The 18,270-nt window shown below is 47.1% G+C and overlaps 1 protein-coding gene across 2 annotated transcripts in view; it reads left to right on the forward strand.

The window, feature by feature from the left end:
* Positions 1–18,270, forward strand: part of SESTD1 (SEC14 and spectrin domain containing 1) — a 164,150-nt gene that overhangs the window by 35,810 nt on the left and 110,070 nt on the right. For both annotated transcript variants that reach the window (XM_030209824.1, XM_030209823.1), the window contains exon 2: positions 3,798–3,877. In XM_030209824.1, the coding sequence (XP_030065684.1) occupies positions 3,823–3,877 (55 nt within the window). In that variant the 5' untranslated portion in view covers positions 3,798–3,822. The remainder of the gene's footprint in view (positions 1–3,797; positions 3,878–18,270) is intronic.

Consider the following 18,270-nt stretch of genomic DNA (forward strand, 5'->3'; position numbering starts at 1 on the left):
TAGAAAAGGCTGCTGGTTGCATTTCAAACAGTATAAGACATTGGTTGAGCGACCCGTTGAACCGGGGAGGCTCAGGAAGCCGCAACCCTGGAGTAGGTAACACTGATCCGGACGACGCAACAGGAGGCTGTCGTTGGGATTGAAGGGTTGACATCTTGAAATACACCTCCTGTAGAACTCCGGACATATGGTTTAGCTGGCCCTATTGCTGCTGAAGAACCTAGGCCAACTCAGACAGGTCGGGTTTGTCCGGCAAACTCATGGCTTCGGCTTACTGTCAGACTTGTGAGTTCTTGTACCAAGTAGAGCGCTGCTGAGCCCGGTACTTGGACCAGGTTCTGCTTGGTGGCTGGACAACCTCAGGTTTCACCTGCGCTGACCGCCGTTCCCCAGAGGTTGAGCTCCTAGGTGCGGGCGGCCTGCAGGACTTATGGGACAGAGCTGGAAGCGGGGTGATGAATGTATCAGCCAGGCAGGCAGCAGGTCAAGAGAGTAATCCAGGTACAAGCGGCAGTCAGTAGGCAGGCGGCAGGCAAGAGAGTAATCCAGGTACAGGCAAGTCAGTAGGCAGGCGGCAGGCAAGAGAGTAATCCAGGTACAGGCAAGTCAGTAGGCAGGCAAGAGAGTAATTCAGATGCAGGTGAAAGTCAGTAGGCAGGCGGCAGGCAAGAGAGTAATCCAGGTACAGGCGAAAGTCAGTAGGCAGGCGGCAGGCAAGTCAGTAATCCAGGTACAGGCGAAAGTCAGTAGGCAGGCAAGAGAGTAATCCAGGTGCAGGCGAAAGTCAGTAGGCAGGCAAGAGAGTAATTCAGATGCAGGCAAAAGTCAGTAGGCAGGCGGCAGGCAAGAGAGTAATCCAGATGCAGGCGAAAGTCAGTAGGCAGGCGGCAGGCAAGAGAGTAATCCAGGTACAGGTGAAAGTCAGTAGGCAGGCGGCAGGCAAGAGAGTAAACCAGGTACAGGCAAAGTCAGCAATGAGGGACTAGTAGATAAGAAGCAGACTACAGAGTTAGAAACATCTACCAAAGTAGAAGCCGAAGTGTGGAGTCCAGGGAGAGCTCAGCTGATAAAGTGCTGGCGTCTGACATCAGCAGGGAGAAGGGGCACAACCATAGGACAAGAGCAGGGGAAGGTGGAACTGGAAGACCAATAGGAGAGAAGCAAGGGAAGCCAGGCAGAGGAAGAGCAGACCCAGGTGCATGGAAGCAAAGCAATCAAGGGGCCTGCAGTCAGAGAACAACCACGCACACATGGCTCAGGGCTGTGCCAGTCAAGTGTGCGTGTCGACGGGACGCGCCGCTTGTGTTGAGGTAGGGGACATGACAGATGAAAACAGGAGACGGGATGAAGTAAAAAGATTGAGGCCAATAGTTCAGTCTCTGTTTTCCCCTTCCCATTCAAAACAAAGCAAGCAAACCTAGCAAATCACTATATGAGCTGCTGCATCTACGTTGTCGTTCTTTATTGCTGGTAGCATTTTTGTTTAATCTCACCTGTATTTTCAAACATGCCAGCTTGTGTAGCATACAGATGTACACAGAGGAAGTATAATAATGGAATAACTTTTCATAGGTAGAATCATAATTTGTTATAAATCATAATCGGTGTGTCATTTGGAGGGGCTGGTTATAGGGACACCCTAGCACTGTTATATTTGTGCAGAGAAAAAGATGGAGACCTGTGTGTGTGTGTGTGGGGGGGGGGGGGGCGGAGACCTGTGTGGCTGGGGAGGGAGGCTGAGATCAGTGTGGCATGGGGGGGTGGGAGGGCCATTAAAAATTGCTCGGACACGTTGGGTGCCGTGAACCAAAAAAGTTTGGGAACCACTGTACTAATGTATTTTCTAAGGTCATTCTAAATGTTTCACGAATTCCAAAGTATTTTGAAACTTAAGTCAGGGGTCCTGGTTTTTTTTTTTCAGATACTGTGAGATACATAGATAGGACAAGATGGGTAGTACAGAGTCATTTGGATAAATAGATGGGTGGCTAAACTAAAGGCAAATTATATGTACTGTTGAATTAGATTTTTTTTTGTATTTAGCTTACATCTTTTTTTTCAGTAGTATCTGAATGCAGGTTACATTCAGGTATACTAGGTATTTCCCTGTTCCCGGAGGGCTTACAATCTAATTTGTACCTGAGGCAGTGGAGGGTTAAGTGACTTGCCCAAGATCACAAGCAACAGTGGGATTTCAACTGGGCTTCCCTAGTTGTCAACTGAGTGCTCTAACTTCTAGGGTACTCCTCCACTCTTATGATATGAGGGTGTGTGTGCAGCAAGATAGTCCAAGTGTGGAGTGGGTGGACAGTCAATCGTTACATGTATTAATGGCTTGGGAGAAAAGTCAGGCTTTCACCTGCTTCTGAAGTAGAGGTGGTCTAGAGTTTGGTGTATCTTCTCTTGGAATGAGTTCGAGTGTGAGGGCTAGTCCTGAGAAAGCTCACTAGCTGGTTTCACATTGTACAACATCTTTTGATGAGGATGTAAATAGTAGTGCTCCTTGGAAGGACTTTCGAGGCCTCAAAAGTATTCAGATGGCTAACTTGTTCTTTAGGTAATCTGGCCAATTTTGTCTAAAGTCCTTGAAAATCAAAGATAGAATTTTAAAGTTGACCCTGTAAGGTACTGGTAGCCAGTGTAGTTTTTGCAGGAAGGGTGTTGTGAAGCGGTCATGCTGCTTCCAGCTCTCTTATCAGTTATACAGCAGTTTTCTGAATTATGAGGTAGTCTGAGCTGGTGCAAACTCTTATTTGGTTTAACTTGCAACTTTTATCACGGCATGGAACCCTGTAGTCAAACTTGTCTTTTCAGTATATGAGAAAGAGATTGCATTGTTGCCAAAGCAGGATTAGGTTTGTGTGTAATTATACTTACCACCCAGAAACAGATCTAATTCCTCCCGATCTTATTTAAACCTACACTACCCAGATTGTTTTGGCTTCAAATACAAATCTACATATGCCTCCAACTTTCCTTTCTTGGGTACTCGATTGTGGAATGCCTTACCTAAATTAGTTAAATCAACCCAGAACTATCTAAAGTTCAGAAAATTATTAAAATCCATCCTATTCAAAAAGGTCTACTCTCCAGAAACAACATAATCAGATCAATTTCTTTGGTTTCAGATAATCCAGAAAGACTTAAATTTATTTATTTTTTACTATTCTGCTGTTTAATATAATGCCAAACTTTAAGTTACTGTCTGTACTGTTTTAATATACTATTGTACTGTAGTCCTGTTATAGCTGATGTAAGCCACATTGAGCCTACAACCAGTGGGAAACTGTGGGATATAAATGCTTTAAAATAAAATAAAATAAATAAATATTGTTTTACAGTGTTTAGGGCCTCTTTTACTAAACCGCACTAATGATTCCCGGCACAGCAGATGCACTGCAGCCCATTCATTTTCAATGGGCTGCCTTACATTTGCCATGCAGGAATCGTTAGCTTAGTAAAAGGGGCCATTAGTTATTTTTATGTGTTTGTGTTTGTAATGTATTGTAGATTATTTTTATGTGTGTGAGCTTGTAATCCGCCTAGAATCTTAGATAGTGTGGAACGCAAATGTTTAAAAATAAATAAATAGTTGTCCCAGGTGGTAGAAACAATTTTTTAAGGGTTGTTTAATTTTGTTAATATGCATAGTAACACATTTATACCTGTATTTATATTTCAGTATTATATTTGTTTCTGATTGTATAGAGCGTGAAAATATACCAGCCGCTGTTTTAGTAATTTGATAAATTTGGCAATTGATTTCCCTTGTGTGACTGTCTGTTTTTCTGTTCTAGAGCTGTGAGAGTGAACAGAAGCAGAATGGATGCTACAGTGATACTACCAATTCTGAAGAAAAAATTAGCTTTCCTTTCAGGTACAATTTCTGATTATCCTAGTAGATTTTATCTGTGTAACTTTGGATGTCAAAAGTATTATGTTTTCATCATTCTCTCATAGGGTTTGACAGAAATACAGTTTGTGTTGTATTAAAGGCTTACAAGTTTTCATTGGCAGATATTAATACCATTTAATCTGAATAGCAAAATCTGTCATGCTGGGTTCTTGGCAAGGCAACTTGTATTTGGTCCCTAGCTTGATTAAAATGACCTTTACAATGCAGGTGTCATGGGATTTCACATTTTGTATTAAATGCAATAATTAGCAAGGTTTTATACAGTCTGAGAACAGATATTTGCAGTTTGCTTTGAAATATAGGGCTAATTGATTTTGTATTGCCCCACAGTGACACTGTTCCAGGAAAGCATGGAACAGGGGAACACTTCATAGCCAATAACTGTTAGCTCAAAATAGGCACCAAAAATAAGTATACATTTAAAAACAATGAGATAAAGGTATTTCTGATTTTACTATTTATTTTGAAATGTATTGGTTTAAACCAAGGGTTTAGTTGATTTTTCACTTCAGTAACTAGTGACTACTAAAAGTATTATTTAAGTTCTCCGAGGACAAGCAGGCTGCTTGTTCTCACTGATGGGTGACGTCCTCGGCAGCCCCTCCAATCGGAATCTTCCTAGCAAAGTCCTTTGCTAGTCCTCGCGCGCCCGCGCGCACCGCGCATGCGCGGCCGTCTTCCCGCCCGAAACCGGCTCGAGCCGGCCAGTCTTCTTTCGTCCGCACTCGGTACGGCTGTGTTTCTGTCGTGTCGAGCCCCGGAGAGTCGACCTCGCGCGTCCGTTTTCTAAATCGACGTGTTTTTCTTCAAAAAAGTTTTCCTTTTCGTTCGGAAAGTGCTCCGGAAACCCCCTTGGGTTTCGTTTGCCCCTTCCCGTATTTCCAGTTTTGCCCCGGTAAGTTTTCTTTCGTCGTCGGGGTAGGCCTCTTTTCGGCCTCGGTCGAGATTTTTTCTCCCTTAAAGTTTTGGTGCTCCAAATTCGTCATTTTGGATTTTGACTTCGCCGGCGTGATTTTTCCGCCCATGACATCGAAGCCTTCCAGCGGCTTCAAGAAGTGCACCCAGTGCGCCCGGGTAATCTCGCTCACTGATAGGCACTCTTCGTGTCTTCAGTGTCTGGGGGCCGAGCACCGTCCCCAGAACTGTAGTCTGTGTTCCCTCTTACAAAGGCGGACTCAAGTAGCGAGATTGGCCCAGTGGAACGTTTTGTTCTCGGGTTCTTTGTCGGCATCGGCACCGGGGCCATCGTGTGCATCGACGTCATCAGCGTCCAGACCTTCATCCTTGGCTGCCAGTGCATCGAGTGCATCGAGGCATCAGCCCTCTGCATCGGCGCCGAGACATCGGATAGCTGCATCGACGTCGGTGGTACCGGGACCTCGTCTCCTGATGTCGTCGGACGGTGGTGCATCGGGTGGAGTGCAGGTGAGGGCTGTCCATTCCCCTGCTGGTGGCGGTGAGCCCTCGGGTGGGTCTCCTCCTACCCTGAGGGCTCCTGCGGTACAGCCCCCCCGAGACCGACCCTCTTCGGTCTTGGCCCCGAGGAAGCGACGGATGGATTCTACGTCCTCCTCGTCGGTGCCGGGGAGCTCCGGTGACATGCTTCGGAAGAAGTCTAAGAAGCATCGACACCGGTCCCCTCCCCGCGTCGGCACCGAGAGCTCTGGGTCGCCGAGGGCGTCGGCACCCAGCAGGCATCGGCACCGAGAGGACCGCTCACCCTCTGTTCAGGAGGTGTCGATGCGCTCCACTCTGGACAGCCCGGAACAGCCTCCACGCCCGGAACAGGTTCTGACGTCGACGCCTGCATCGACCTCTCTGCCTTCTCTGCAGCCGCTCTGAACGAGAGCCTCCGGGCCGTTCTCCCAGAGATTCTGGGAGAGCTGTTGCGCCCTACCCCTCCGGTACCGGCGGTGCTTGCGCCTCCGGTACCGTCGAGCGTGGCGCCGGCTGGCCCATCGCCCGGGGTGAGGTCCCCGACGTCGGTACCGCGTGCGGTGCCGACTGCGGCCACCTCCCAGGAGGGCTCCCCGACTACGTCGGCGGAGGGAGCTTCGCCGATGCGGGTGAGGGAGTCTACCTCTCGACGCCCCCATCGTGGACGTGGCTCCACGGAGTCGAGCCGGGCGCGGTTGCAGACGCAGGTCCGTGAACTTGTGTCTGACACCGAGGGTGAGGCCTCGTGGGAAGAAGAAGAGGATCCCAGATATTTCTCTGACGAGGAGTCTGAGGGTCTTCCTTCTGATCCCACTCCCTCTCCTGAAAGACAGCTTTCTCCTCCCGAGAGTCTGTCTTTTGCTTCCTTTGTCCGGGAGATGTCTACGGCCATCCCCTTCCCGGTGGTTGTGGAGGACGAGCCCAGGGCTGAAATGTTTGAGCTCCTGGACTATCCTTCTCCACCTAAGGAAGCGTCCACTGTTCCCTTGCACCATGTCCTGAAAAAGACATTGCTTGCGAACTGGACCAAGCCTCTAAGTAATCCCCACATCCCCAAGAAGATCGAGTCCCAGTACCGGATCCATGGGGACCCAGAGCTGATGCGCACCCAGTTGCCTCACGACTCTGGAGTTGTGGATCTGGCCCTAAAGAAGGCTAAGAGTTCTAGGGAGCATGCTTCGGCGCCCCCGGGCAAAGACTCTAGAACCTTAGACTCCTTTGGGAGGAAGGCCTACCATTCCTCTATGCTCGTGGCCAAGATCCAGTCTTACCAGCTCTACACGAGCATACACATGCGGAATAATGTGCGGCAGTTGGCGGGCTTGGTTGATGCTCTTCCCCCTGAGCAAGCCAAACCTTTTCAGGAGGTGGTCAGGCAGCTGAAGGCGTGCAGAAAATTCCTGGCCAGAGGAGTGTATGACACTTTTGATGTTGCGTCCAGGGCCGCTGCTCAAGGTGTGGTGATGCGCAGGCTCTCATGGCTGCGTGCCGCCGACCTGGAGAATAGACTCCAGCAGCGGATTGCGGACTCGCCTTGCCGTGCGGACAATATTTTTGGAGAGAAAGTCGAACAGGTGGTAGAGTCTCTCCACCAGCGGGACACCGCATTCGACAAGTTCTCCCGCCGGCAGCCTTCAGCTTCTACCTCTACAGGTAGACGATTTTTCGGGGGAAGGAAGACTGTTCCCTATACTTCTGGTAAGCGTAGGTACAATCCTCCTTCCCGACAGCCTGCGGCCCAGGCTAAGCCCCAGCGCGCTCGCTCTCGTCAGCAGCGTGCGCCTCAGCAAGGCCCCGCGGCTCCCCAGCAAAAGCAAGGGGCGAGCTTTTGACTGGCTCCAGCAGAGCATAGCCGCAGTACAAGTATCAGTGCCGGGCGACCTACCGGTCGGGGGGAGGTTGAAAGCTTTTCACCAAAGGTGGCCTCTCATAACCTCCGACCTGTGGGTTCTGCAAATAGTCCGGCAAGGATACACCCTCAATTTGACTGCAAAACCTCCAAATTGTCCACCGGGGGCTCAGTCTTACAGCTTCCAGCACAAGCAGGTACTTGCAGAGGAACTCTCCGCCCTTCTCAGCGCCAATGCGGTCGAGCCCGTGCCATCCGGGCAAGAAGGGCTGGGATTCTATTCCAGGTACTTCCTTGTGGAAAAGAAAACAGGGGGGATGCGTCCCATCCTAGACCTAAGGGCCCTGAACAAATATCTCGTAAAAGAAAAGTTCAGGATGCTTTCCCTGGGCACCCTCCTCCCCATGATTCAGCAAAACGATTGGCTATGCTCTCTGGACTTGAAGGATGCCTACACTCACATCCCGATACTGCCAGCTCACAGACAGTATCTGCGATTTCAGTTGGGCACACGCCACTTCCAGTACTGTGTGCTACCCTTTGGGCTCGCCTCTGCGCCCAGGGTGTTCACAAAGTGCCTGGCTGTGGTAGCAGCGGCACTTCGCAGGCTGGGGGTGCATGTGTTCCCATATCTCGACGATTGGCTGGTGAAGAACACATCCGAGGCAGGAGCCCTGCAGTCCATGCAGATGACTATTCGCCTCCTGGAGCTACTGGGGTTTGTGATAAATTACCCAAAGTCCCATCTTCTCCCAGTGCAGAAACTCGAATTCATAGGAGCTCTGCTGGATTCTCGGACGGCTCGGGCCTATCTCCCAGAGACGAGAGCCAACAACTTGTTGTCCCTCGTCTCGCGGGTGCGAGCGTCCCAGCAGATCACAGCTCGGCAGATGTTGAGATTGCTAGGCCACATGGCCTCCACAGTTCATGTGACTCCCATGGCCCGTCTTCACATGAGATCTGCTCAATGGACCCTAGCCTCCCAGTGGTATCAGGCCGCTGGGGGTCTAGAAGACGTGATCCACCTGTCCACGAGTTTTCTCGAATCCCTGCATTGGTGGACGATTTGGTCCAATTTGACTCTGGGACGTCCTTTCCAAATTCCTCAGCCACAAAAAGTGCTGACCACGGATGCGTCTCTCCTGGGATGGGGAGCTCATGTCGATGGGCTTCACACCCAAGGAAGCTGGTCCCTCCAGGAACGCGATCTACAGATCAATCTCCTGGAGTTGCGAGCGATCTGGAACGCTCTGAAGGCTTTCAGAGATCGGCTGTCCCATCAAATTATCCAAATTCAGACAGACAACCAGGTTGCCATGTACTATGTCAACAAGCAGGGGGGCACCGGATCTCGCCCCCTGTGTCAGGAAGCCGTCAGCATGTGGCTCTGGGCTCGCCGTCTCGGCATGGTGCTCCAAGCCACATATCTGGCAGGCGTAAACAACAGTCTGGCCGACAGACTGAGCAGGATTATGCAACCTCACGAGTGGTCGCTCAACTCCAGAGTGGTGCGCCAGATCTTCCAAGCGTGGGGCACCCCCTTGGTGGATCTCTTCGCATCTCGAGTGAACCACAAAGTCCCTCAGTTCTGTTCCAGGCTTCAGGCCCCCGGCAGACTGGCATCGGATGCCTTCCTCCTGGATTGGGGGGAGGGCCTGCTGTATGCTTATCCTCCCATTCCTCTGGTGGGGAAGACTTTGTTGAAACTCAAGCAAGACCGAGGCACCATGATCCTGATTGCTCCTTTTTGGCCGCGTCAGATCTGGTTCCCTCTTCTTCTGGAGTTGTCCTCCGAAGAACCGTGGAGATTGGAGTGTTTTCCGACCCTCATCACACAGGACGAAGGGGCGCTTCTGCATCCCAGCCTCCGGTCCCTGGCTCTCACGGCCTGGATGTTGAGAGCGTAGACTTTGCCTCTTTGGGTCTGTCAGAGGGTGTCTCCCGCATCTTGCTTGCTTCCAGGAAAGATTCCACTAAGAGGAGTTACTTCTTCCAATGGAGGAGGTTTGCCGTCTGGTGTGACAGCAAGGCCCTAGATCTTCGCTCTTGTCCTACACAGACCCTGCTTGAATACCTTCTGCACTTGTCTGAGTCTGGTCTCAAGACCAACTCTGTAAGGGTTCACCTTAGCGCGATTAGTGCATACCATTACCGTGTGGAAGGTAAGCCGATCTCAGGACAGCCTTTAGTTGTTCGATTCATGAGAGGTTTGCTTTTGTCAAAGCCCCCTGTCAAGCCTCCTACAGTGTCATGGGATCTCAATGTCGTTCTCACCCAGCTGATGAAACCTCCTTTTGAGCCACTGAATTCCTGCCATCTGAAGTACTTGACCTGGAAGGTCATTTTCTTGGTGGCAGTTACTTCAGCTCGTAGAGTCAGTGAGCTTCAGGCCCTGGTAGCCCAGGCCCCGTACACCAAATTTCATCATAACAGAGTAGTCCTCCGCACTCACCCTAAGTTCCTGCCAAAGGTTGTGTCGGAGTTCCATCTGAACCAGTCAATTGTCTTGCCAACATTCTTTCCCCGTCCTCATTCCTGCCCTGCTGAACGTCAGCTGCACACATTGGACTGCAAGAGAGCATTGGCCTTCTATCTGGAGCGGACACAGCCCCACAGACAGTCCGCCCAATTGTTTGTTTCTTTTGATCCCAACAAGAGGGGAGTGGCTGTAGGGAAACGCACCATATCCAATTGGCTAGCAGATTGCATTTCCTTCACTTACGCCCAGGCTGGGCTGGCTCTTGAGGGTCATGTCACGGCTCATAATGTTAGAGCCATGGCTGCGTCGGTAGCCCACTTGAAGTCAGCCACCATGGAGGAAATTTGCAAAGCTGCGACGTGGTCATCTGTCCACACATTCACATCTCATTACTGCCTGCAGCAGGATACCCGACGCGACAGTCGGTTCGGGCAGTCAGTTCTTCAGAACCTGTTTGGGCTTTAGGATCCAACTCCACCCCCCGAGGGCCCTGTTTGTTCTGTTCCAGGCTGCACTCTCAGTTAGTTGGTAAATTTTTTAGGTCAATCTCAGTTATGTCCTCGCCGTTGCGAGGCCCAATTGACCATGGTTGTTGTTTTGAGTGAGCCTGGGGGCTAGGGATACGCCATCAGTGAGAACAAGCAGCCTGCTTGTCCTCGGAGAAAGCGAATGCTACATACCTGTAGAAGGTATTCTCCGAGGACAGCAGGCTGATTGTTCTCACAAACCCGCCCGCCTCCCCTTTGGAGTTGTGTCTTCCCTTGAAGTGTATTGTCTTGCTACATACTGGACTGGCCGGCTCGAGCCGGTTTCGGGTGGGAAGACGGCCGCGCATGCGCGGTGCGCGCGGGCGCGCGAGGACTAGCAAAGGACTTTGCTAGGAAGATTCCGATTGGAGGGGCTGCCGAGGACGTCACCCATCAGTGAGAACAATCAGCCTGCTGTCCTCGGAGAATACCTTCTACAGGTATGTAGCATTCGCTTTACTACCTAGCCTAGTGGTTAATGCAGTGGATTTTGATCCTGGGGAACTGAGTTCAATTCCCACTGCAGCTCCTTGTGACTCTGGGCAAGTCACTTAACCCTCCATTGCCCCTGGTACAAAATAAGTACCTGAATATATGTAAACTGCTTTGAATGTAGTTGCAAAAACCTCAGAAAGGTGGTATATCAAGTCCCATTTCCCTTTCTAATAAGAAGACTTTTGATCTCAGAGTTTTACATGGATACTAGTATCTTGGCTAGTATACTTATATTTACTGCATATATTTGCCTCTGTCACCTCCCTGCTTTCCCCCTTAGGCTTGCATATGTCTCCTCTTTCTCTCCTGTGGTCTACCCCTCTCCCATCACAGCAGCTAAGTATTGTGCCCTTTCCCCATGCTGGTGCTTTCAACAATACCTGTTCTCAAAGCTGTACTCCACTTTTAGCGCTGGTATGGGGCCTTCCTCTAAAGGCCCGTGCTCAAGCGTGCTGCCAGGTCATGCCCTCTGCCTGACAGGTAGTGCATCACGGAGTTTCTGTTCTGGTAGAGGCTGATGATTGTGGAACCCACCTTATCAACCGGACCGGCTTAAGGGGCATGTCACTGAGGCACTGGCTCAGGGTGCTGAAGGCTTGAGTGCACCAAAAGTCTATCTCACCTGCTCACACATATTGTCACTACAGAGTATAAGTACATAAGTAGTGCCACACTGGGAAAAGACCAAGGGTCCATCGAGCCCAACATCCTGTCCACGACAGTGGCCAATCCAGGCCAAGGGCACCTGGCAAGCTTCCCAAACGTACAAACATTCTATACATGCTATTTCTGGAATTGTGGATTTTTCCCAAGTCCATTTAGTAGTGGTTTATGGACTTGTCCTTTAGGAAACCGTCTAACCCCTTTTTAAACTCTGCCAAGCTAACCGCCTTCACCACATTCTCCGGCAACGAATTCCAGAGTTTAATTATGCGTTAGGTGAAGAAAAATGTTCTCCGATTTGTTTTAAATTTACTACACTGTAGTTTCATCACATGCCCCCTAGTCCTAGTATTTTTGGAAAGTGTGAACAGACACTTCATATCCACCTGTTCCACTCCACTCATTATTTTATATACCTCTATCATGTCTCCCCTCAGCCGTCTCCTCCAAGCTGAAAAGCCCTAGCCTCCTTAGTCTTTCTTCATAGGGAAGTCGTCCCATCCCTGCTATCATTTTAGTCGCCCTTCACTGCACCTTTTCCAATTCTACTCTATCTTTCTTGAGATGCGGCAACCAGAATTGAACACAATACTCAAGGTGCGGTCGCACCATGGAGCGATACAACGGCATTATAACATCCTCACACCTGTTTTTCATACCTTTCCTAATAATACCCAACATTCTATTCACTTTCCTAGCCGCAGCAGCACACTGAGCAGAAGGTTTCAGTGTATTATCAACGACGACACCCAGATCCCTTTCTTGGTCTGTAACTCCTAACGTGGAACCTTGCACTTGCTCACATTAAACGTCATCTGCCATTTAGCCACCCAGTCTCCCAGTCTCGTAAGGTCCTTCTGTAATTTTTCACAATCTTGTCGCGAGTTAACGACTTTGAATAACTTTGTGTCATCAGCAAATTTAATTACCTCGCTAGTTATTCCCATCTCTAAATCATTTATAAATATATTAAAAAAGCAGCGGTCCTAGCACAGACCCCTGAGGAACCCCACTAACTACCCTTCTCCATTGTGAATACTGCCCATTTAACCCCACTCTCTTGTTTCCTATCCTTCAACCAATTTTTAATCCACAATAGAACATTTCCTCCTATCCCATGACCCTCCAATTTCCTCTGTAGCCTTTCATGAGGTAGCTTGTCAAAAGCCTTTTGAAAATCCAGATACACAATATCAACCGGCTCCCCTTTGTCCACATGTTTGTTTACTCCTTCAAAGGATTGAAATAAATTGGTCAGGCAAGATTTCCCCACACAAAAGCCGTGCTGACTTGGTCTCAGTAACCCATGTCCTTGGATGTGCTCTGTAATTTTGTTTTTGATAATAGCCTTTACCATTTTCCCAGGTGGTAGTGGTCTACGCATGTACAATGCCGATTACTGCCCGGTTAGCACTTCGTGTTGGAAAATTTCTGGCGCACTTAGTGGATTCGTGTAAAAAATGAAATAACCGCCCATGAGGTATCCAGGTGGTAGTTCAAAATTGATGTGCGTAGGATGCGCGTAGGCTTCTATGCGACTTAGTGAAAGGCCCCCCCTAATTTCTCCTTATCAGCTAGCCTTGATCTTAAAGCAATACTTGAGAGATCACAGGAGGAAAGAATTTGCATAAACAAAATATATTTGTATGATAACTTGCAAAATGATTTCTCATAATGAATTTCAGCATTGAAATATACATGGCATTCTTTTCTTGAAGCTGATGTTAGTCATTCATCAAAAGTAATTGTTTTGCCTGATTTAATTGAATTGGGAAACTCTTTCAAGAAATGCAATAAAACTAAGCATTCCTGCAGACCTAAATAAGTTCCATTCTAAATGCATTATATGCCACGGCAGTATTTTAATTTTATCAGATTGGAATAAAGAGCTCCTTTTCTGGATAATAAGAAGTGCCTTAAAGCTTAGAAAAAAATACACTATCTTGTTAATGGGGTAATTTTATAAAGCTTCTTCCATGTATTAAACCTGTTTTATATGCTGAAAAGGAGACTTATTGTGTGAAAAAGTGAATGGAAAGTATGGCTGCTAACTGGCTGTAACACCGGCATTAGAAAACCTTTTATTTTTAATGGCCTCATGCTCCCTACCCCTGTGGTCTTGTAACTCTTTGTCCCTTCCCTACCCTCGCTCCCTGGGGGTAAAGCATCTATCCCTCTCCCTCTCTTCTTAGGCTCCCATGGGTCCAATGGCAGTGGTGAAGACATGCAATTTCTAGCTGGTCTCAGAACCTTTTCTCTGCTGCATCATACCTTCTCTGATAAAACTTCTTGTGAGCGGGAACTCAGCAGAGGGGAGGGCCTTGAGTTCAGTTGGAAGCAACATGTCTTCATTGCTGCTACTGCTAGCAACTCAATACGTTTGGAGGACTGTAAGGGGGGAAGGGTGGAGGGAGAGATGACAGAACCGCAGGAGAGGGAAAGGGAGGGAGAGATGCCAGATCCACAGGAGGGGGAGGGGAGAGAGAGATGCCAGACATGCCGGGACTTAAAATCGGGTTTGGACATTGTTTAAAAATATAATCTTGGAAGCCCAGACCAGATGTATTCCGCGTATTAAAAAAGGTGGAAAGAAGGCCAAATGACAGCCGTCATGGTTAAAAGGTGAGTTGAAAGAAAAAATTTAGGAGAGTACGCAATTGCTTTGATACCCATACATTTAGATTGGTTGTTCAAAGCCTACTTCTATCTGTTCTGAATTATAGTAACACAATTTATACAGGCTGTCAAAAGGGCCTTCTGAGGAAGATTTAGAATATCCAAAATACTGCTGCACACTTAATCTTTTCTGCTCATAAGTACAATAGTGTTTCTAATTCAATTTAAGATTTGCACAGTAGTTCATAAGATCCTTTATGTATTTAACTCTGGAATATTTACTCAGTTGGGTTCAAATGGCCAACAAAGACAGAGGCCTTCGAGACAGCTTACTACTTCAATATCCCAGTCCTAGAAAATTGAAAAATAAGACCATTTACTCTGCTAGCCTTATGTATCAGGCCCATTTGTTATGGAGTTCCCTTCCTACACAATTGAGAAAAATTCAGAGTTTCTCTGATTTTTAGAACAGCTCTGAAAACTTTTCTTTTTAAGAGATTTTATAATTAGAATGCGTTAACTTTTTTTTATATTAACATGAATTAACTGATTGGTTGTTAACTCGCAGGGTCTGCCAGCTTGCTTTTTGTTGTGATCTGCGCTGAACTCTATGGGTAGATGCGGAATACAAGAAGTAAAGTAAAGATCTTTCAAAAAAATGGAAAAAAGATCTGAATAAAGAATACATGAAGCAGCATAAGCACTGCCAATTCAGGTGCAAAGCATTGATAAGGAAGGCTAAAAAAGTTTTTGAAAAGAAGCTCGCTGTAGAAGCAAAAACTCATAGCAAGAACATTTCAGGTATATTAGAAGCTGAAAGCTTGTGAGAGAGTCAGTTGGACAATTTAGATCATCAAGGAGTTAAAGGGGCAGTCAAGGGGGACAAAGCCATAGTGGAGAGATTAAATGAATTCTTTGATTCAGTCTTTACCGAGGATGATGTAAGGGGAGTTACCTGTGCCATAAATTGTATTTAAGGGTGATAATATGGAGTTTCAAGTTTATTTCATTTGATATACCACACATCATAGGCACATCTATATGGTTGTCATTTCAAATACAATATAGGTGATATAGAATGTCAATAATACAAAGGAAGGAGTAAGAGGTAGCTCTAAATTCCTGCATACCTGAGTCCCTGCACCACTGCTCATCTCACTGCCCTAGCAATAAAATTTCAAGTACCAAAAACCTGCCTGAAAAATAAGTTCCAAGCCTTCTTTAAATTTTGCATAAGAATTTTCAGGTCACAGATGTAGTGGGAGTTCTCTGGGCCCTACGACAGAGAACAAAGAGTTATGGACTTAATCTGTCGAAAAGAGTATATCACTACAGACATTGCTGAGTTGATAATAAAGCGCCACCTGTGGTGTAAGGATCATGTAAGTGAGACAGAAATGAAAGAAGACCTGAATAACAAATATTGTGCACTAGCATAAGAATCTTGTAAGGAATCCTGGCAGAGGTAGGAAGCAAGTGTCTGATTTTTAAGAATGGAGTTACATGATCATTACTCTTGGCACCTTATATTAATTTGATGGCAGATTAAGTGGCCAAGATGGTGGCGTGAAGCTGGACAGCTGAACTTGGCTTACCTGAGGGCTGTGTTCCTCGTCTTGTTTATCTTTCCTCAGGACTTATGCTGCATACAAAGAGGAAGGGGGGGGGGGGTGGTTAAGGCTGCACCCTCGACAGCCAAAATGTCTTCCCCCATTTAGCAATCGATAGCTAAATACATCACCAAAGCCCCTCTATTTGGAAGTGTTGATGTTTGCCCCACTGTTGCCTCAGGTGAAGGTGTGCTTGGGGCCCAGGGGCTGGAAGTAACATTTTCTCTCCTCCGGCACTCAATCCCCCGCCATGTCCAGCAGACCCTACAGGAAAGAAGGGTTTCCCTCTTCTGCAGAAGTTGCTAGTCATAGGGGACAGAACAAGGGTGTCCAACCCATGGCTGGAGTCGTGCAAGGGACCAACTTAGGAGCAAACACTGGAGGGATTGATGGTGTTGATTCTCCTATGGCGATGACTTTGGAGAGTATTTGGCTAGCTCTCAGGAAGCTTGATGCGATAGTTGCAAAATCTACGGAAGAAATTACTACATTAGTGAATGAAGTTGGCATTCTAAGAATTTGGATGATGTAGAAATGGACCATTCATTTCAAATCCAACATATCAGGTTCATATTTTGCAAGATCTTATATCCTTCATTGTTATAGATAAATTAGTGTTACACCACAGGATTGAACAGATTAAAAACTATCATGGAAGATGTAGAGTCTCATTTTAAAAGCACTTAGACTTACAAAGTTGCATGGGTTCAAATTATAGCTACATGATACAAGGTTCCACATTAGGAGTTACCACTTAGGAAAAAGATGTAGGCATCATCGTGGACAATATGTTGAAAACTGCTGAGTGTGTGGTGGTGGCCAAATAAGCAAACAAATCATTAGGAATTATTAGGAAAGGAACTTAAAATAAATCAGAGAATATTATAGTGCTTCTGTATTGCTTCATGGTGGAACCTCACTTTGAGTATAATGTACATTTCTGATTGGCCAATCTCAAAAATGACATAGTAGAATAAGAAATGGTACAAAGAAGGGCAACCAAAATGATTAAGGGGATGGAACTCCTCCCAAAAAAGGAAAGGCTTAAGAGGTTAGAGCTCTTCAACTTGGAAAGGAGATTGCTGAGAGGGGATGTGATAAAATTCTGAGTGGCGTGGACAGGTAAATGCGAATCAATTGTTTACTCTTTAAAAAATACAAAAACTAGTAGACACATCATGAAATTATATAGTAATATTCTTGCTGCAGATAGGAGAAAATGTTTTTCACTCCACAGATAGTTAGACTTTGATATTCATTGCCAGAAGATGTGGTAAATGCATTTAGTATAATTGTGTTTCAAAAAAGGTTTGGATAAATTCCTGGAGGTAAAGTCCACGAACAGTGCTTAACCCTGGTAGCATGGACTCTTGCTACTTTTTGGGATTCTTCCAGGTACTTGTGACCTGGCTTGGCCACTATTGAAAGGGGGATATTGGACTAGATGGACTTCTTGGTCTGACCCGGTATATAAATGCTTATGTTCTTTTTATGTAATTATGTACTTAGTATCGGCACCTTTAAAAACATTTTTTATTCCAATCCAAAGGGGTAGAGAAAATAAATCTCTCAAAATTTTTAACAGAACAGGACCAAATTTGATATGTAAGAAAAACAGCAAAAAGACACAATGGGCCTGATATGCCACGCAGTTTAAATGGCCGGAAATGACTTCTGACTGGTTAAATAATGCTTAGCCAGCTAAGCGCTAATATTCAGCGTGAGATAGCTGTTATGGGGGATTTCCTCCGTCTTGGGGCTCTTGGCTCCCTTTTCCTGTGGGAGTGTTTTCGGGGGCTGCTGTACTTTTTCCAGGTCTCCCTGGGCCCTCGTTATTACCCTTCTGGCTTTTTCTCCAGGGGCGGTGTTGGCCAGGCTTTGGGCATTCTGTTAGCCCACTCGTCTTGTCAGACAGGTTCCCAGTACCAGACTGGTTTGGGCATTACTTTGGTCTCTGAGGTTCTTGACTGGTTCATACAGGTCAGATTTTCTTCTCCGATCTCCTGCTTTCTTTGCCTGGGTAGGCGGTTCTTCACTTGGCTACGAGCAGCTGCCACTCCGCTTTTAGGGTGTGAGGTTTGTGGTGTGGATCTTCCACCGCGACTCTACTCTCTGGTATTGTCGCTGCCATGGGCCGCTTCTATTGCATGCCAGCTCCAGCCACCACGGTTTCAGTGGCGCTATTGGCTTTTGGGTCTGGCAACTGGCTTCTGTTGCTCTTGTGGCCCTTTTTTGGTGGCTGACTTTCAATATGAAGGTCACAGGTTCAAGGTTGGTTTGTACATATTATTAGCATCTGTGGTAGTCAGCTGTATTTTCCTTGGGGCATGTTTTCCTTCATTATCCCATGTTGCTTACCTTTGTCGAGCACATTTCATGGCTAGGGCAACTAACCCTTCTCTATGGTGCGGACGGTTCATTGTGTTGGTTTTCGCAGCAGCTCTGCTCTCTGATGCTAGTGATCTGTAGCTCCTTTGCACCTTTTCTTGGTAGTGGGTGGCCTAGTGGTGTTACAGAACTGCTTCAATATAGAGGCACGGCTGAGAGGAAGCACAGAGATCCAGAGATTGTGGTTCAAGCCCCACTGCAGTTTGATATCCATGGTGCTCAATGGTACAAATAGCCATATTTGCTATGCCATCTGGATTAGGGTCTCAGCCACACTACAGTAGTTGGCT

This window comes from Microcaecilia unicolor, chromosome 7 (assembly GCF_901765095.1).
Source record: "Microcaecilia unicolor chromosome 7, aMicUni1.1, whole genome shotgun sequence".
NCBI classification, from domain to species: Eukaryota; Metazoa; Chordata; class Amphibia; order Gymnophiona; family Siphonopidae; genus Microcaecilia; species Microcaecilia unicolor.